This window comes from Falco cherrug, chromosome 1 (genome assembly GCF_023634085.1).
Source record: "Falco cherrug isolate bFalChe1 chromosome 1, bFalChe1.pri, whole genome shotgun sequence".
NCBI classification, from domain to species: domain Eukaryota; kingdom Metazoa; phylum Chordata; class Aves; order Falconiformes; family Falconidae; genus Falco; species Falco cherrug.
In genome coordinates, this window is record NC_073697.1 from 77,782,222 (window position 1) to 77,803,051 (window position 20,830).

Below are 20,830 nucleotides of genomic sequence, written 5' to 3' on the forward strand. Positions count from 1 at the left end.
TGAAGAGGGGGCCATGCCCACTTAAATAGAGTCTTGTCTGTGAAAGATTTAATCTCTCTTACCTGTTATCACGTTAGTGCTTATAGTGGGGTGTGAGGTTTCTCAGGAAGAAGAATTTAAAGCTGTTAATATGTTTCAGATATGCTGCTGTAGCTGCTTTACCCAGAGACCAGGGAGCTGTTTCATTCCTCAATGACCATACTGTGATTTATCTGCACTCCTGGCTGGTTTGAGACTTGTAGCTCCTGTAATTTTGTTTGTATGAGTTCTACAAACAGGTCTTCTGCTCTAAAAACGTTCTTTGACATGCATCATGCTTTATTAAGCCCTTACAAAGAACCTTTCTGGTTATAAAATGTATCTATAGTTGTATTTGAAGAGAGGTCTATGCAAGTAGAGTATGGTAAGACACCAGTATCATTAAAGTAACAGCTTGATTTCAGTCTTCAGTCGACTGGTTTTCCCAGCAACCTTATCTCTGTTCTGTCTCTGCTTCAAAAAATGATCAAAGTAATATAAAAGGAAAGCTAAATGTTCCCCTCAACTCTGTTTGAACTGAATGGGGGGCATTTCAGTTTGTATTCTCTGCTTATCTGCTCTTGTTCCTTGTTGTGGTGTTACAAGAATAATAAGGTATTATAATTATTTAGCATTCCTCATCTGCAATTATCATTAGGGTTGGTTTTGGTTTGGGTTTTTTTTTTTGTTTTTTTTTTTTGTCTGGTTATCTTTTCCATGCTGCGTGCTTTATGTGGGGGTTGTACTAGTCACAGATCTTTCAGTTGGTCATTAATCTTTTCATATTTTGTGATTGCCCCGACCCCAAAGTTATCCAAGTACTGGCAGCTGTGTCAAATTGAAAGGTGTTTCTTCTTTTTATGAGAAGATCCACAGCGAAGTTGACTTTGCTTGGTTTATATTTTTCTCTCTGTTCTTTTTATTTGGCCTTATTAGTAGCTATTTGATGTCTTTGTGTTGTTTCAGGTTGTTTGATGCATAGAAAGCTCAGTTCTGTGCCTGTGACAGCAGCCTCGTTCACCTCCCTGCATGTATTTCCACCAAGGTCCTTTATCTTTAATTTCTGCCAGTCTTATATGGAAGGCAAGTGGCCAGGTGGATGGGGTGTGTTTTTTGTCGTCATGGCAGTAGTCTGAAGCGAATTAAGGAAGTACCTTACGCTGTAGCATAAGAGTAGCAAGTAGGATGGCTTGTGCCTGTCTTGGAGAAGGGCGTAAGTTGACAGAGAGCAGTGGAAAGGAGAAGTGATGTGTTGCTCTTTTGTCAGAGTCCCTATACTGAAATGCAGAGCAGCAGCGTATGAACCTTGCAGAGCAATGGCTTTGGACGCAAAAGCTCAATCTCAAATCTTCTGCTTCTTACGGCTGCGCGTGCTGGCACAAAAGCATTACTTTGTACACCTCAGCTGCCCTTCTAAAGGAAAAAAAACAATTAAGAAGGGGGCAGGAGCAGCAACAATTCTGTGCTGTTCACTATTAGTTTTTCTGTTTTATTTCTGTTAAGTACAAAATGCATGTTCAACTTTTAATAATCACTGTAGATTAAAAAAACTTAGTTTTCTGAGCAAATACACTGTCTTATCTCTTTATGGAACCCATTTTTAAGGCAACAGCTATTAGAAGAATGGAAATACTTGATGTTCCAGGAGAAGCAGAAAAAGATTGAGAGTATCTTTTCAGAGTTCCCTTGCATCATCAGTTGGTAGAACTTAGATGGGTACCAGTGTGGTTGTATGATAACATTTCTTAATTAAGTGCAGAGATCAGATGTAGACAGAGTAAATCTGAAACAAATTTTTAGTTCAGGTGTGCCCTGTTGCTACTGTTTATGCCAGCATAAATCCATGGGTTCAGTCAGGAGCAGTTCAGCTATCAGCAGTATGTTCCTAGTAAATGGTACTTAAATAGTATGTCCCACTGTGCTAATTAAAAAAATAATTATACACCTTGCTGCCTTTTAAAGAATACTGAAAGCTGTATATTCAAGTTAAATAATTCTAAAAGTAGCGTTGCCTGTTCCATCTTGATTTGCCTTTCTTACGTATGGGTATGCATCATGGTAGTTTTGTGTGGCAGTGGTAATTAATTCTAGGGGTTTGAGAGGTTAACTACTACAGTGCCTGATTTTGAAACCAAAAAGAGCTTGGTTCTAATGTGACTGGTGTGTTACAATTAATTTCTCTCCTGCCTTTGTCCAAATGCTGTAGAAATGAGGACATGTAATGAAGATGACTACACCTTTTGTTCAAGTGGTATAAATTGGTTTGTTACCATTAGATCTGTTTGGTTGTTAAATTCATGTTCAGCCTAAAGCGTTACAAGCTATTTGTGCTCTACAGAAAAGCAGAATTTGCAAAAGACTACTTTTTTTTTTCTCTCATAAAAGAAGTCATGCCTTAAGAAAAGTAGTCATCTTGAAAACTGTCCTGAGGATTTCGTTAACTAGAAATTTTAAAATATAACAACAGGACTTGTTTTCATAGTATAGCAACTCATCTAAATGCTATCTGTTCTAGGGAGGTGCATTTGTAGCTTATTATAGGTGGGGCTGTTCGATCTACCTAATATTAAAGTTGCTTAATACTTCCTACTGTAAAGACCTGTTTTCAGATGTTTGTAACTCGGATGAATTTTAGCCATGTGGGCAAAATCTTTGCCTGCTAAGTGCTCACATTTTGGGGGGTGGGGTGGGTGGGAGGAATCAGCTAAGAATTTAAAATTAATCTGCTAACGTTGTGTTTTGGAAAAGTTCTGGGCAAGAAACCTGCAAGGTGAGGAAAAGTTAAGAGTTTAACTTCACATCCAGGCTTGCTCCCAGGTCCTCTGCTGGCCTGTTCGGTTTTGTTGTTGGGTTGTGTTTTTTTTAATACAATGTCATTACGCAAGTCTCTTGTTTGGCTTGCTCTTTCCGTCTTTTTGAGTGAACATTTATGCTCGTGACTGGCAGCAATGAAAACAAGCCTCTTTGGTTCCCACACAAGCAGCTACAGTCCAAGCAGCAATGCGCTTCCTTGCTGGCGACCTCGGGGGTGACCTGACACTCTCGAGGAATGTCCATGCTGGCTTGGAGCTGAGCGTGTCCTCCCCAGCTGCTGCTCACCCTGCCAAGCGGAGACGCGATATGAATTGCCATTGACTATTGCAGCTGAACTGTTTTCAACTCGGTGAATTTTCAGCTTAAATGACCAGGTTCTGACATCGCATTCGTTGAATTTTCCTTGGTTTTTTTGTAGATGGAGTGACTCAAACAGGCTCTCTTGCCAGACCAGTAGGTCAGATCTCTGGCTGCAAAACCGCAGGCTGGGATGGTGTAAGCTCCGCAAGCACGTGCCTGGGCTCTGGGGTTGGGGGGCTGAGGAGGGCTCAGGGCCGGAGGAGGGCTCCGGGGTCGGGGGGGTCCGGAGGAGGCTGCCTGGCCTCCTGCTCATCCTCTGGTGCCTCCCCAGCCCCAGCAGCGCAGCCTGGGCCCTGCGCAGCCTGGGCCCTCCGCAGCCGGACAGACCCGCTGCCAGCCTCCCGCTGCGGCCCGGCGGGGTGCTCGGGGTGCTCGGGGTGCCGTGCTCTCTCTGTGCCCAGCCCCCGGCGCTGGTGGCTGACGGCGCAAGGCTGGAGGCGAGGGGCGTTCTGCCTCCCTCCCTCCCTCCCTCCTCGGCCGGGAAGCGTTTCTGCTCTGCCCGTTGGCCTCCCGTGCGCAGCGCTGGGGCTGCCATCGCTCCTGACCGCCTGTTGACTTGAGCAAAGTCCTTCACGCTTCTGGGGGGGAAACGGTTTTGTTGTCTCATCTCCGGGCGCAGCACCTCAGCGCGAGGCGCTTGTTGGCGGTGCCACCTGCGCACGGGGCCGGGCGTCCAGCTGTGTCCAGGTGTCCCCAGGTCCCGGGAGCTGCCCAGCGGGACACGCAGCCCGGGGCCGCTCGCTGACGGCCTCTTCGCGCTGCCCGCGGTCCCCTCACCCCGCCCCGCCGGAGCCCGGCCCCGGCCCGCTGCTGGGGCCCTGCCGCCCCCCGCCCATTCCCCCCGCGGGGAGAGCCCGGGGGGGCGGCGGGAAGGGGCGAAGGGCGCCAGCCATGGGAGGGAGCCCGCCCGCCCGCCCCTTCGAGCCGCGACCGGGCCCCGCGGCGCGGCTGTCCCGCTCCGGCAGAAGTAGTTGCCGTGCTTTCGGCGCCGGCCTCTGGTGAACGGCGTGTGCATTTATACGGGGCTCGGACAGCCCGGCAGGCGCTTGCCCAGACCGCGACCCCCCCGGGACGGCGCGGCGGCACGGCCGGTGCTGGGGAGCGGGCCGCCCTCCCCCCGCGCCGCCGTGCGGGTGCCGCGGCCGCCAGGTGCGGCAGGAGGCGGGCGCCGCCGCCCCGCGGCCAGGGCGGGAGCTGCCGCCGCTGTCACCTGCCGCGGCCCCGCCCGCGCCGCGCCTGCGCGCTGCCCCGCCCCCCCCCCCCCCCCCCCCCCCGCTCCGGCGGCGCGGCCGCGGCGCGATGGGAAGAGGCGGCGGCGGCACCGGGCCCTGCTGCGCGCGGCGCCGCGTGCTCCCGCGGGCGCGGAGGTGAGCGGCGGCGGGCGGGCGGGCCGGGCCGGGCCGGGGGCTCCGCGCGGTTCTGCCCCGGCTGGGCGAGGGGGCTCCGCGCTGCCGGGGGGGTGCGCGGCCGCCTGCGTGGGTCCTTCTCCGCCTTCCCGGGACGGCGGAGGGGAGAGCGCTCCCGGGGAAACGGGCAAACGGGCAGCTCCCTCCCCCCCCGCGGGACGCCGGTGTGCGGCGCTACCTCCGCCTCTCCGTCCGCCCCCTGTCACCGGGTGGGAGCCGCCGCTGCACTCCCCTGGCGGGGCGGGCGGGGCGGCAGCCGCGGGGACCCCCGGCTCTCTCCGCCGGGGCCGCTGCCGTTGCGGCGAGCGCGGCCCCCCGGTTTCTGCAAGGGAGGGGGCTCGGGCAGCTCGCTATGGCGCCCCCTGCCGGCGGGGCGCGGGGGAGCCCCTCGGGGTGCCCGGGGTCCGACGGGGCGGCGGGAGCGGCCGGCGGCAGCGCCCAGCCCCGCTGCCCTCGGCGCTGCCCTCGGCGGTGCCCTCGGTGCTTCTCGCGGCGTCGGTCGCAGGGAGCCGCGGAGCCGGGCTTTTGCCCCGGGCCCCCGCCGCCCGCCTGTCGCGTGTGCCTCGGCCGAACGGCCGCTCCGCACGGAGGTAACGCCGTAAGGCCGAGGGCCGTGGCGGAACCGGCTGGAACGGAGCCCCCTGACAGCACCCGCGGGGTCCCTGCCCAGCGCTGCGGGTCCCTGCCCAGCCGTGCTGGCGGGCGGGGGGGTCGTGCCCTACAGGGAGTTTTTCTGGGTGCGTGAAGTGTTTAAGCACCGAGTTGCTGCGGTAGCGCGAGCCCTGTCGTCTTTGTAACCCGCACGTTTTGGCGAGATCTGCGATGAGTTATACGAGGCGGCGTTTGTTTCCAGGGTGGTTTTTATCAGCAGCTGGCAACTGGTTGTGCCCTTTACCTCTCCGTACGGCTGCTGTAGGGACCCAGACATCCAAATACTGTGGTTGAGCTTTGGTGTCAAAACCGGCGTTGTTCTCATGAGAATTTGGAGGACACCTGACATGGAAACGTGGGCAGCAGAGAACATAAGGCGTGAGTTAAAGGCAGTAATACCTTGCAGTATGAGTTACGAAATGCCCTTCAGCATATTGTGCATTTCACCTGTTAATTTAGTATGCAAATATAATGAATGTCCGTCTCAGCGGCAACTGCCTTTTTTGCAAGAAACAAATCACTTTGCAGCATTTGTCTTCTTACCTAGGGAGAAGGTTGTCCGCACCCTCTCGCTTTGAAATATGTTTCCAAGTTAGATTAGGTTGGCTAAAACAATGAATGAGACAAAGAAATAAAATATTTATTTTATGCTAAATATGGACACAATGAAAGCGTGCGGTAAAGATGTTACTTTAGAGCTCCTGCACTGCTTGGGCTGTTTTGGATAACAAACGTGCAATAATGATGTGTAATTGAGACATCTTAAATGTTTGTTCTTGGATAGCTTTTTTTTTCCTTTGAAAAGCACAGAGAGGCTCCTTAGGAGTTAAAATTTTCCTTGAGTTTCATTACGCGCCCGGCTGTCTGGTAATCTGTAGCTCCCAGTTGGAAGGGCCCTGGTGTTCCCCACCTCCTCCTGCTGCGCTTCCTTGGCGGAGGCACCTGCTGATACCAGCAAGCGGCCTGGAGCTGTCCCGGCTGCCAGCTCCTCTCCTCTCCCACCCACGGTGATGGTGGGGGAGCTGGGAACGTCTTCCAGCCGCAGGAGAAGGGAGTTTTGACCGGTCTCCTGGTGTCCTGGTAACAGGAGACCACCGTCCTCTTAGGAGCAGGTGACCTCTCTCACCTGCATTGTGCTTATCTGTCAGAGGACAAAGCTGAGTGCCAGCATTTATGGTGTGCCTTTCTTTCGTGCCCTCCTTCCAAGCGCTGATTCTTCCCTTTTCCTGGTTCTGGGTGACGGTTACCTCATCTGAAGCAGTACAGGGCTCGTTGGCTTGAAAACTGTTTTTCCTGTTCTATCTATCTATCTTTACATCTAGATTGGGATGTTTTCTTCCCCTTGCGTTCTCCGCTCCTTTCACTAGGAGTGTCCCTTGTCCAAACTGGGAAGCTCAGGTCTGACATCAGTCGTTTTCCACTCTTGTCTCTTAGCGCTGGGACTCCGATGATTCATCGCCTACAACTTTGTTCCATTAGGATTTGATCCCATTTTTCTTAAAGCATGTAGAATTATTGGAAGTTCCAGAATGAGGTTCTTGCACATTGCCCAGGGGCATGGTCGGTTCGTTTGTCTTTTTTTTTCTTCTTTCCTTTCTTCTTTTTTTTAACTCTGTGGGAACCCAGGCTAGAAAATAACAACTTGTTGTATGCTGCTTTGTGATGGTGGAAGACTAGCTAATACGCTTTGCATTTTTAAATAAGCGGTAGGGAAGAAAATATTTTTCCTACTTGACTATTTCTTTAAATTAATGCAACGCTTAATTGCTTTGAGTGGTTAATCTCTTTCCACCACCTTGCACCTGCCTTTTTTATGCCTCTCTGCTTTTATGATCGTGAACTTGGGAGGAGAGGCATGAAACCCTGGGCTCTGTAACAGCAACTGGGTGTTAATGCTGACTTGAATTTGAATCCCTCTGTCCTGATCCTTGAGCAACCTGGTCTAGCAGAAAGTGTCCCTGCCCATGGCAGGGGCGTTGGAATGAGATGATCTTTAAGGTCCTTTCCAACGCGAACAGTTCTGTGATCCACTTTCTTTGTAGCTCTTCCCGTTTTTACCCTGCTGTTGAAATATTTTCCATATTTCCTATGACTTAAACCTCATACAGGTTTTCATGTTTTCTATTCTTGCAAATACCTTGATAACCTAAGGTATAAGGTTAGAAAATCCGAAGCAGGGAAGAGGAGTTTGTCGCTACCTATGCAAGCTTTGGAGAAGAAGAGGTACAGTGGATGGTTTTGTGTCGGTTTCCATTGATCGCAGCGAAGCTGTGGGGGGCTGAGTCCGTGCAGCCCAAGAGGGAATTTGCCCTAAGGCTTGTTTCTGTGACTTGGGTCTGTTTGTTCACGTGCACTCTAATGATGGATCCCTGGCGAAAATAGCGAAGGGTTTTTGTCACTGTTGCACAATGTCAAATTGATCTTCGTTGCTGTTAGGTCTGTGTGAACCCTGCTGAAGACGCATACAACTAAATCAGTGCCGAATCTCGATTTGATATTGTTCTTGTGCCAGTGCCTTCAGCTTTTTCTGTTGGGCTTTCCTGTGACTGATTTTTGCTCGGGGGCTGTCTTTCTTCTATGTAAATCTGTATTGTGTGGTATCTTGAATTTACAGAAAAAAAATGTTCTGGATTTTTTTTGAGATCACTTAAAACTTTCCATAAAACCATGGGATTCTTCATTGGTCTGTATTTGAAACACCTTAATTTGTTTTCTCTGAGACTTATGAAGTAAATCTGTTCTAATAGATTTGGCTTGTCAAAATTGTGCTTTTTATGGAAGTCACACACTTACTTTGAAGGTTTACCGTCAATAACAGCATCTTCATTTAGTAGGTGGCAGTATAAGAAAAATTGCTCAGAACTATTGTGCTTCCTGTTAAGCTGCTTCCAGAGGTAATCTAGATCTAGTAGCTTTCCTAAATATTTAAAGCTTTGCATATGTACAGCGTGTACATATGTAGGATGTGTGGGTTACTGTCCTGTCAGCTCCTCGGTCCTTTGTGTCTCTCTCCACTTCATGAGCTGGTTACGTTAACTTAGATACCAAAGTAAGTTACAAGGGGCAGCTCAGTCAAACTGTGGTCTGTCGTCTTGTAGTGCATTTTGGGAGGTGGCATAACCAGACCAGTAATGGTAAAATGCAAATACTATAAGTTTATGCTCAGTGAAGGTAGAGAGCTTAGGGACTGCATGCTGTTTTTCCCTTATTGACATTTGAGTGAAAAATACGGAGGCAAAAAAGCAGTACAGTAGGCTAGATTGTTAAATCATTGACATATTGCTCATTATTTTAATGCAGCTTGGATTTAAGCCATGAATTAAAAGGATTCAAACAGGGTCTGTTTGATCTAGTTAATCCAATACCGTGGTTAGTACTTATATTTTCTAACTGTGTGTAATCACCTTTAAAAAAAAATTAAAATCAGGAGCGGAATAATATTTGTTTGGTTTAGTAATTTGAGATAAAAATATTCTCTCACGAAATTGCACTGAGCTGAGATTAATAGGTAGTTTTGTATGTGTGTGTGTATATATATATATACACAAATAAATATATATATATTTGTATATATAGATAGGTATCTACTGTGGGCAATTTAAGAGATATTACTTTTATATGTGTTCTTGAAATCTAAGTACCCAAAGCTATTTGAAATCTTGATGTGGATAAATTTTGTACAGTTGCTCTGGGAAAGACTGTTGATTCACAGAAGTTTCCCTTCTGGATTAAAAACTTGATAGCTGTTAATTTCAGTTTCTTTTCAGTGCGAGGGACAATACCCACTCTCTCTGATCTGAGTGTCCCCATTGTCCTTTGTTGTAGGTTGCGAAGATGGTACAGTCCCCTCTTGTGTTGTTCCTGCTGGCAGACTAGAGCTTGAGCGCGTGGTGTCAGCTGCTGCTGCCCTCACTGTTCGATGTGTCAGACCCATCCAAGGCTGTGACACTCTCCTCTTCGGGGAGCCCATAAAATGCATGTTATGAATTGTCTCTCCCTGGTCAATGATAAAGAAAATGGGGCTATTCCAGTTGCAACGGGATTAATGAACGAGGATACGACGACAGCATCTCAACTTTCTGAGCCTGCAGCGCCACTGCCCCCTCTGCCATGTCCCCTCACAGGGGCACCCCCAGCCCCTCCGCTCCCCCCGGGGATGCCGCCCCCACCACCGCCCCCTCCTCCACTGCCTGGGCCGAATATACCTCTGCCTCCACAGCTGATGAACGGGCATGACAGCCATGGCAAAAAAAAACGAATGCGGAGCTTTTTCTGGAAAACCATCCCTGAAGAACAAGTCCGCGGTAAAAACAATATCTGGACGATTGCTTCAAGACCGCAGTATCAGATTGATACAAAGACAATCGAGGAACTTTTTGGGCAGCAGGAAGAAACCAAGCCCCAGGACCCCCGAAGTCGATCTTTAAAATCTTCATTTAAAGAAACTAAAGAGGAGGTAAGAAGTAAAACCTCTCTTTTACATAATGCTGTAGGAATTGGTGTGAATTCTGACTCGTCTTTGTCTCTTTTCCCATCGTGTTTCATCCTTATGGCAAATTTGTCTTTGTTTGAAGGAGAAGGGAACGATGGGGAGGATAAACTCTTTGTTCTTAGTGGTACATATTTGTTTTTCAAAGAGCTAACAGCATTTTATTGTTTTAACTTGGTAAGCGCTGTGATTTGATCACCTGTTAAAATAAATATAAGTAAGTGGAGGGAGATGAAGGCATCTGTGTTTACTCATGTTGGGTAGCCCTTCAGGTTTGAGTATGAAACATAGGTGCATTGTAACTTTTCAGCTCTTCTACCATGTCTGTCGTGCAAACAAAATATTCCACATAAAAACACGCACCAGGTGGGAGGGAAGAGAATCCTATTGCAAGGGTTAATGCTATATGTACCCTTGATGTCCTAGAGGCACCAGGAAGGGAAGCACAGGCAGCAAGGACATAAAACATAATATAGTGATTAAGAGAATTTGTTATTTAATTGGGATAATTTTAAAGTTTCAGCTTTCATAAATGTTACTTTCTTGCTAATGAAAACTTTATTTCATCTGCTCTGCTTTTTCTGGACACTAAAATAACCTTCCAAGAAGGTCTGAAGATCATTACTGGGTTTTGTTCTGGTGGCAAGACTGTGTATACCAAGTACTTTCAGGTTCAAACACTCCCCAGTGACCTGCTAAGTAGCTTTTCTAGTTCTTAAATCCTGATTTGTAGACAGCCTCTTTGTGAAGCCTGAATTGAATTGTCTCAGGTAATCTTTCTGTGAAGTAATTGGAGGGCTGAAATGCAGATGTAATCACTGGTGTGTGTCTACACACATGTTAGCTTGTAAACAAAATACAGAGGGCACAGGGTTAGGAGATGTAACCGGTGTACCAGTTCTTAGTGAGGAAATAGGGACTTGAAGGCGCAGGATGTGGGAGATGTGGAAGTAAGATCAGCAGGGACAGGGTGGGAAGCTGATGTACTGATACGTGTTGTACATAGACTAAAACGAGGGGTTTGAAACAGGCAGGTGTATTGCAGACTGTGAAACCCTGACATTGGGAAGGAGTAATTTGGGCCATCGTCAGAGGTAGTCATTAACCTCTGCGCTGTTTTCAGGCTACGTTCATCTTCGCATCAGGATTGTTGTGAGTGGACTTCCTGGGCTGCGCACAGATGCACGCAGGCCTGGCCCCGTGCGCTTGTGTAGAAGCTGCTCCTTTCAAGACAGCTGTGGTCGTGAAGATCTAGTTACAGTAAAAATGATGATAAAGTTCAAAAACTGAATGTGGTCCCTAGCGTATAGTAGCTGGGGCAGAGAAGACACCAGCATGCTCCAGAACTCATGCGTTTTCATGTACAGCTTGAAACTTGGGGCGTTTTAGGGAGATTAAGAGCAGTGTTAGAGATTAAAATTACAGACCTGCAAAGCAAGGGTTTCTCCAAGGTACAGTGCCTTGGAAACAAAACCCTGTTGGAAGTTAATGTTTTTGTGTATCCAGCTGTATCTTATACCATGATCCAAGGAATCGTCACCACTTAGTGCCTGTGCACCCTGGGTCAGGGCTCCCGTGGTGCCTTTTGCACATGGCAGGTGGTGAGGCAACAGGACTTGCCTCTGAGTTACGCTACTCAAGTGACAAAACGTTCAGCTCCGTTGCTAGGCTTGTCAAGCGTGCCGTAGCAGTGTGTCAGAGAGTGATGAGCAATGTCTTGTGTGTTAATGGACTCTGCAGTACTAGCTGCTTAGCAAGGAGGGAAGGAGATAATCCTGAAGAGCCATGTGTTGCTGGAAGCGCGGAAGCATGGATACGCAACAGCTCGCATGCTTAAGGTTACTACAGGCATTACTCAGCAAGAGAGCGGAGATTTGAGGCATAGGCCGATGTTTGTCATCTCCGTCACTGGTGCTGTCGGCTGCTGCTCGCTCTACTGTGTGATGATTGTCCTCAGTTCACTGCAGTAAAAGCCGTGGAGGTTGAAAGGAGCTGGGGCAGGCTGAGGTGCACAGCATCTGCGCGACCTTGTGGTGCCTGCATTAGCATGGGGCCAAGGAAGCCGTAGCTCCTGGTTCCTGGCTGCGTCGCTGGCCTGGCCGGGGAAGGTGGACAAAACATGTTGTGTTTCAGTACCTTTATTCCTTTTGTGTAAAACACGGTTGATTGTAGAAAGCGCGTTTTGATCTAGCAGTGCAAAACGTTCCTTGGAGTTTAGTGGAATTAGTCTAGTTGGTGTATATGTCAACAATGAATTTTCAAGATAACTTCAAGCACATACATGCAAGTACTGCTTAGATCCAAGCCTGAAAAACCCAGCACGTGTCCAGAGTGCTGTGCAAAAGGGCACGGATGGAGTCTGCTCTTTGGTCTCGGTGGGTTTCTTCTTGGTGCTGTGGCGTAGCTTCAGTGGAAGTGGTGGAGAGTGACCCATCAGGCAGTGATGAGGGTGCTCCCCCAAGACTGCCATGGGGATGGGGGTTTCATACCTCCTCCAGAGATCACCGTTGATTATGAAGGCAGGAGCAGCTTCGGAAAAAGCTGTCTCTTAATGATGTAAGGAGCTTACGATACTACGTGTCCTTTCAGTTCCTCACTTGTCAGTGATGTAGACAGGGAATTTTGGTGCCCAGCTCGGGTTATTGAATCCCAGTGCTGGAGGCTTGGCACTAAACAACATCATTATAATAGAACTCCTACAGCAAATGCTTTCCTTCTTGTAAACAATCCCTCACCAAACCCTTAGGAGACCAATTAACATGTTTCCTTGACTAAAAGCTTAATTTGCCCTATGGTTTCATGTAATTTCAGCCTCTGAAAAATAGGGGGTGTAGGTTTAAGTTTACACACCGGTTTGCTTTCCCCATCCTTCTGCGGTGTCACAGCATGGCACAACGTATGCTCACCTAGACTATAGCGAGCCTGGCGGCAGAGCGGGCAGAGCAGCTTGTTGGCAGCCAAGGGAGCTGGTCTCGCTCTCGTTCGGTCCCTCTGCTCCTGTCCCTCGCCTCCCCCCATCCGCACGCTGCCTCTGGCAGACATCGGACCCTCCGTAAACAGGTTTAAGTAAGTGGCTCAGCAGAATGCTGTTGGGGTTTTTTTTGTTTCTTTTCTACTGGAGCCGTTTTCTGCTATGTTAGTGAGTTTTGATGGTTTGCAAAAGGGTGCAGTGAATTCCAGAGCCCGTGTAAGGGGGTAGTGAGAGGAGAGAGGAAGACGGAAGGGGTGAACAGAGTGTCTCTTCTCCCCTCTCCGAGCCATGCCCTCTCTCGTTTCTCCGTACCGGCTCTGATGCTCATTCCACCTTCTTGAAAAGCTGATTCAACCTGTTAATCCAGCAAAGGGGTAGCACAGCAAAAACCCAACGAGGTGAGCACCAGTGCCTGCGTAAGGGAAAGAGCAGGCTAGGAACGTGACAAGGGAGGATGACATGGAGCGAGACAGCACTGCAGCAAGCTGCGAGGTTCACTGTGCTGCACTGTGGAAGTGCACCTTTTCCTCAGCCGCTCCAGGGAGTGAGTGCATCTGCCTTGGAGAATAGAGGCCAAAATAGCAAACTCAGCAGTGATGGTTAGTGTGCTGTAAAGTGAAGTGGAAGCTGAAGCAAGGAGCTGTTTATACCCTTCCTAACCTCCAGCACCAAGCCAGCACCACCAGGCTGTTCCATGCTTGCTGTAGTTTGCATCCCACCATGTGAAACCCCATTGTTCTCAACCAAAGAATACATATAATATTTTGCTTTCGTTAATCTGTCATAAATCCACTTTGTCACGTTTCTCATTGACAACCTTACAGCGAGAAACTCTTACTGCATTTTTGCAGTCACTATCAGGTGAGTGTTGGTGTGGGGCTTTTTGTGTCTCCTGCAACACTCCCCTGAATCTTTCGCGTTGATCGCAAATCAGTGTCAGATTTCAGGAGCAGATTTCCTCTTACCATCATCACAACTTCACTATGGTACTCAAGCTAATTTTCCCATTCCCTTAATACATCTAAACCAGTGAGTATTTCAGTGGTGGATTACAATTTGTCAGGCTGATGCCCTTACCCCCCACATGGTCTGTGCCTGCTGCAGATTTCAGAAATACGCTGGTTTGTATGCTGTGGTGCTGAGAAGCAGATTAATGGGAGAACCAGCTTCCTCGCTGCAAAAATTGCACCGTTTATGAGGGAGGGGTGGCAAGTGTGTGAGGCAGGGGCACTTGCATTGGCTGGCGAAGTGCAGGTGTTGAGATGTTGCAAAGTGTCTGAGAGAACTGTAGTATTTCCAGAGTAGGCTAAACAAAAACTTAATAGTTTTCTCTGGCAGGAGAGTTGAAGAGGGTGAGAATGGAGAAAGCTCCTCTGCGTGTGTCTGAAGTAAATCATAGAAACCATATGAGAGTTTTCTTTGGTGTGGAGAATCCCACTGGGACTAGGAAAGTCTGTTCTCATTTCTTAATCACAGGCCAGCGTAACTTTCTGAGTCAAGGGGTCCAAGGGTATTACTGGTGGACAGCACTTTAAAATCTCTTTAGGTGGTGAACAGAGATTTGGAACATGGTGTGCCGGCACCAGTGCTGAAGGTGTGTATGAGCAGAAGGCAGGAGCAGACTGAGCAGAATTTATAAAAAGCTAGGATAATGTTTAAAGGTTAAAAAGCAACAGCTTGGTAGGAAGTCATATGCAGGCAGCTTTCTGCAAGGATGAAATCAAATGCAAGCTTGGTGGGGAGGAAGAGTAGACATTACAAGCAGATGTAAATGTTCCCCTTTTCTCCTCACGTTCCCATCTGGAAACTCCTTGAAGGTAGTTAAGTAATGGCAGCTTTTACAAGCACTTTTGATAATCTTGAAGTGGACACAAAGCAAAGAGTGACCAAAAACTGAGCCACGTGTTTTGATTGTGTGTTTGAACAAGAAATCAAGAGGAAAAAATACAGTCATATACAGAGCAAGAAGTGTGTACAACATCCTTGTCCTTAAGAACAGCTATGACATTTTTATGTTGCGCTGATAATGCAGATGCAGCTGTATATGTTGCCGTCTGTTGTTTTGCTTCAAGAGAAGATATCAAAAAATGTTCTCTAGTTTTGTTTGAGGTTGTACCGTAAATCGGAGTTGTGCCATGGAAACCAAAGGTTTGCCCAGCTGATGGTCAGTCTTATTCTAAGTTACAGATTGTGAGTGAAAATAATATGTACAGAATGTTAACTGTGAACGTGCTTTAAAAAAAACCTACAAACCAAAAGCCAAATCATGATGGCAAAGCGCACAGGCTTAAACTAGTACAGAGAAATCAGAAAATTAGGAGTGACTAGAGCAATTGGAGTCTGGAGCTGCAGTTTGAGAGGTCAGCGAGAGGTCCCTGCAGTAAAACATTTGAAAAAGATTAGATATGCAAGGGGGAGAGATAGTTGAACCTATCCTATGTTAAGGGGTTTTCCCTTAATGATCTGTTGGGGGCCTCTCAACTCCTAAGATAACAGGAGAATAACCCACAATCTGTCCTCTTATCTTGCGTATGCTGACACTGAAGGGCTTCAGGCTAGCAGTCATCTAATTAAAACTAATATGCTGATATTTCCTGTGTTTTCTAGTCTTTGTGGGTTTCAGAAGAGAGGAAATTCCAAAATTTCAGAAAACTTTTTAGTTTGATTGACTCTTCAGCAGATGAGGAGGCTGTCTCCTGGGTGTATGTTGAGGACAGCACATTAATCATACCTATGTTCTCACTGTCACCAGCTGACTGCCAGCTAATTCAATTTGATGACAATGCCAACATCGCATTTATATATGTATTTCTAATTCATGCGCTCACAGAGGTCAAGACACCTTGTCTTGTCAAAACCTCAAACATCATGTGGGTCCAACAGCAGTCTTGAACATCTGTGTGTATGGAGTTGTTTTATTGTAGCAGTCAGGTGGCACTGTTAACGTGAAACAATTCTCTTGTCCTTGTAAATCTCATGACTTTTGTAGCTGTTATCACCAAAATAGCTGTGGTAGAATTTTAACCTTAAGGACGCGATTCGCTAGAACAGGGCAAACATCTCAGGTTTGAGCTTGTATCCTGTTACAGGAAGAAAAACTAGTATTAAAAGAACTAATACTTTTATTTAATTTTTTTTTTTTAATGAATTAAGGAAAAAAGGTTCTTCCCCCCCCCCCCCGCCCCGCTTAATCTCCAGAATTGTGCACATAAGATAATATAGCAAATCTACTTTAAAATATAAAGTAGGGGGAGATTATTATTTTATGATGGGTTTCTGTTTGCCTCTAGATAAAGCAAACAGATTTGAGCATTATCTGTCTTGGGTTTTGATTCAAGATCAACTGACTGACATATCTTTCCGTGGATCAGCATGGCTGTTTGGGTGAACGAAGCAGGAGTACATACTCAGCTCTGCTTAGAAAGCCCATCTTCATGTTTGTTGCAAAACCTCTGAACTAGATGGATTTTGAAGTGTGGTGCTTGCTAACCGTTGGGCCCTTGAATGCAATACAACACACTTGATAAGCAACATTTTGCAGGTGCAGCATTATGCAATAAGCAAGAACAATGTTTTTACTTTGTAATGAAATAGAACTTACCTTGATTCATTCCTCCTATAAATGTTGCTATGGGGGTTTTTTTCTTCACTTGGAAAAAGGTGGTGTGGGTGTGCTGTGTATTCCCTGGTAAAAACTAGTTCTGTAACATATGATCTTTGTTGATACGAAGTGACTCCGTATTCCTTTGGCCTGTGATTTGGTGGCAACTCCGAACAATTATCTTGTAGCAGTTTAAGAAATGTCTGCATTACATGCTATTTTCTTAGGTATTCGTGGATTAATCTCTCTTGCTTTCTTTCTCAGGTTGCCATTTTGGATGCAAAAAGAAGTATGAACATTGGGATATTTCTCAAACAATTCAAAAAGTAAGATTTGGTTTTTCCATGCAGCTACAGCAAGTTACATATGTGCAAAATTCTTTGTAGTTCTCATCAAATGTATTGTATATTGTGCTCGATTTCTTGTGTTCTGTACAGGTATGTCATAACTTTATAGTTATACAGAACTTTATAGTTCTGTACAGGTGTGTCATAAATAACTATTTCATAATTTGATTTCTGATATGTTTAGGTTTGACTGCCATTATGACTTAGCACCAAACATACAGAGTTTGCTACTGTTAACCAGTTGAAGTGAGTTTTCAGGTATAGTTAAGGGAAGCCTTTGTGTCATGTAATACTGCGTGAGAGCTGCTTTTCACTGCCTTCCTTTCTTTATGAAGAATTGATAGAAAGGGGTGAGGTGAGGAATTATTTTTTTTTAAAGAGCAAGCTGTTTCAATGCTATCTGTATTCACTGATAATGTTCCCCTTCAGTAAAGGCATCACTGAAAGTGGTGTTAGCACAGTGCTGCTGTGGACACTGATACATAACCTCGTTATAATTCCTTTGTGTGCCCAGGCGTGTTTTTTTTCAATTTGTGTAACTATTCACCCTGCAAGTGTTAGAAATGTGTGTGCTCAATTGTTTTTTCAAGGTCTGCTGAATCCATCATTGAAGATATTTATCATGGAAGAAGTGAGCCCTATGGTTCTGAACTGCTGCATGAATTTCTTAAATTATTACCAGAAGCAGAGGAGGTAAATAATGGTTTTACATGGAAAGTATTTTTTCGTAGAGTTCTACTGCCTGGGAGGCCAACATGAAGGTCTGTAGAAGAGGAATCCCAAATCCTTCCTGAGGCCAGGGGATAGGAAACCACTGAGTGCAAAGGGTTAATCTTCATTTGACATGCGTTTCTCTGATGTCCCTTATGATGTTCCTTTTGTTTTGTAAACATCTTAGCAAGACCTGGAACCCTCCTGTGTGCAGATAGCTCAGCTCTGGGGAGGGGGTGGTCAGAAAACTCAAAGTATATCCTGATGCAAACAAATGAAATTTCCCTTCTTTGGCACCTGCCTTATGCTTTCTCATTGCGGTGCCTGTGAGTTGAGTATTAGTAGCCCTGTGCTACTGTCTCTTCTGCCTTCTGGTTTGCTGCCTGCTTGGTGCATCTAGGGTCTGCCTGCTCCTGAGCCCAGGTCATAGGGTTCCAACGGGGCAGAAAGGCAGCTTTGCTGTGCAGCACCCGTAGAATCTGCTAACGTGACTTAGTGCTCCAGAGGAGACATGTTAGAAGGTACAGAATTACCAGCAGCACCTTCAGCAACGTCTCTGTGCTGACCATATGACCAGCATGCAAGTGCTGCTTGCTGCAGCCCCCGCCACCCCCCCACCCCCCCCACCCCCCCACCCCCCGCCCAGTCCCAACCTTCAAGTCCATTCACATGATTAAAGAGGTGAAGCTTCATCGACTGACCTGGGAGCCCTGCTTAATGATGCACAGTTCCTCCTCTGCTCTTCTATTTGCACTGACCCATTTGTATGTACTTGAGAGAAATGTATACCACAAACTTGACAAAATTAGCATTAGAATTGCTTGGGTGCTCCACATCAAAGCCATGGCTGAAACCTGGGAAATTGGTAGTTAACATCCACATACAGCTGAACCTCCACTCCATCCTTTACCACTTCAAGGTCATGCTGTCAGAGCACTCGGTTTCCTCTGTGCAGCAGCAAATCTCAGACCCAGTCAACAGCAAAACACGTATTATTTTGCTGTCAAATATATAATCCTAAATTGGGCTGCTTTTGTGGGGAATCTTGTAAAACTCCGACATTATATTTTATTAATGTATTTTTTTAGAGTTGGGGGATATCAACAGGTTGAAATCTAATTAATTTGGGGAGGAAAAAAAAAGTGACTAGTTCTGGGAGCTCAGAACTGTTCCCCCTTCCCTCTCTGTTTGAATTTCAGTACGTGTTCCTGTATTTAAACAGAATTTATGTCCTTCCTCTGAAAGAGTCAGAGGAGAACAGTGAAGTACTAACTTAACAGAAAGTGATTTCTAGCTAATTTTTTGTATATTCAGCAAATTAAACTGAAAGAAAGGTTGTTTTTTTCTTCTGTTCCTCTTTCTGGTTTAGATCTTGGCTGTTACTTTACGACAAGTAGAGTGTCTTTCAAATACCATGCTCTTATGTGATACACACATTGTAATTTGGCTAGGATTTAACATAAGCTGTTGAATTTTGTCTGCGAGACTCGAGACTCGGCTAGATGCTTTAGATACCCAGTAGGTGCTGCTAAGAGTGAAAAGGTGTATTTATTTCCTAGCAGATGATTTGACAACAGGCCTGCCCCTCAAGACAGTGTGGCCAGAGCACTTAAGAAGTGCTTTTAAGGAGGTGCTTGAAAAATGAATAAAAGAGATTTTATGGTGCAGAGGTGTATCAGAAATTAAGGGGTATTAGATGTTTGATTTGTTGCTGTTCCCAAGGGAAGGCTGGAAAGAGGGTTGTTCCCAGTGTGCAGGTATTTGTATGTATTTATAAAGTTCCATGCTGCAGAGATCTCATTGCTCACCATCAGGAAAAGGAAAGACACCCTTTTCTTTTGTTATTCTCCCCATAATTGTTTAACTTCTTGGGAGTTTTCCCCGTAAGGGCTGGGGTGAGAGGGCAGGACAGGGAGAAGATCCTGAGTGTGAGGGACTGATACTTCTGCTGGTATGAATAAATGTTTCGGTGTCTTCATGTCCTCATGCTTCAAGGGTTCAAAGAATAAAGGGTTCAATAACTTATTTACTGCTGTGGCTCCTAAAATTTTAGTGAGTTGGTAAAAAATTCTATTCTGTCTAGGAACCTCAGAGCTTTTGTTGTTTGTCTTTCTCAGCATTTCCCCCCCCTATATGTTCATTGTTCTCCTTGTATGTCCCCTTTTTTGTTCACCTGTTGTCTGCCTCGTAGTCTAAATTTTCATCTCTTGGAATGGCGGGTCACCATTTGCGAAGGGGTAGCCAACAAAACTATACAGTCCCTCTCCACATGCAAATAATCCAAAATCACTAGAGGTATTAGGTGAAGTGGTGTTACTTGTCCTGCTGTTCCCTATTATGTTTAATAGTCCCTCATTTATTTTTGATCTGGGTGTTGTATCACGTGAGATAGCTTTGGCAAGGTGTCATCACACCTTGGCCTGTCCCTGCAGGATGTGGCACCCATCCTCAGCCAGGGTTCCCTGGGGTTACCTTTGGATACTTCCCCATCTCCTAAAGACCTGCTTTGTTGTTGTAAGGGTTGAGAATTAACCCTGAGCAGAGGCTTAAGCAGTCAGATACTAAAAGGTGAGTTGTTATCAGTGCTAACTGTCTTGGTGTAACCATGGGTGGGCTTCTGCAGTTCTTTTTTGTGTGCTCTTCAGCAGCTCAGGTATTTACAGTCACATTTCCTGGTAGCACAGTTGTCTTGCAGGTTGGAGTGAGAGCCAAGTACTCCCTGCCAGGCATGTGCTCCACCCCAGTAACTGTTTGAAGATACCTTCTACTTTTTCTTTTATACAGTACCATAAATTCTTAGTCTGTAAAAGTGAAAGGACGGAGAGAGGAACACCATTCCTGGTCGTAGCCGTAGAAGGGGCAACTCTGGACCGACAGTGTTTCTTCTTTTTTACCAACAACCTTTACAGTTTATCTATGTGAATAAACACTGGCTTTATACTCCAATCTTATCTTATCCAAAGTGTTGTGATATATAGTCACATTACCTGAATGTGCCCCTGGTCACCAGTTTGAGGTATGTGGCACATTTTACATCATTTCAGTCCATATTATCTCAGGCACCTGATGGATGTTCCAGCGTCTTTGAGATGGAACAGTTTTTTGGCAGTGCAGGCTAAGTACTCGGGCTAACACATACATTTGACATTTGTGGTCTTTAAAGTTATTCTTTCTTTTTTTCAGTATTGTAATGTGGCAACTCTGTTTATGTGCTGAAAAAGGTGTCAGTACTGGTAATTTTCTAGCTGTTTTCTGTGAAAAATTCCAATAGCTATGAAATCTGTTGGGATTTTTGTGTATAAATGGCAAATACTGTCTTGTTGCTGTACGTTTTTGTCAAACTGAGTATGACCGTTATTGAAATATTGGCACTGCTGTGAAGTCAAACTGAAAACTTTTGGGTATTTTCAAATGTTTAATGTGGAAAAGCTTGATAGATTCTCGAAGCTGGCAAACCTGGAG

General features: G+C 46.2%; 1 protein-coding gene across 1 annotated transcript in view; it reads left to right on the plus strand.

Annotated features, from left to right (window-relative positions):
- The first annotated feature begins 4,466 nt into the window (after window positions 1-4,466).
- The window catches only part of FHDC1 (FH2 domain containing 1), a 37,185-nt gene continuing 20,821 nt past the window's right edge, over window positions 4,467-20,830 (plus strand). Inside the window, exons 1-4 of the mRNA XM_055700910.1 lie at window positions 4,467-4,559; window positions 9,075-9,705; window positions 16,575-16,636; window positions 17,248-17,350. Coding sequence (XP_055556885.1) covers window positions 9,223-9,705; window positions 16,575-16,636; window positions 17,248-17,350 — 648 coding nt within the window. The 5' untranslated portion in view covers window positions 4,467-4,559; window positions 9,075-9,222. The remainder of the gene's footprint in view (window positions 4,560-9,074; window positions 9,706-16,574; window positions 16,637-17,247; window positions 17,351-20,830) is intronic.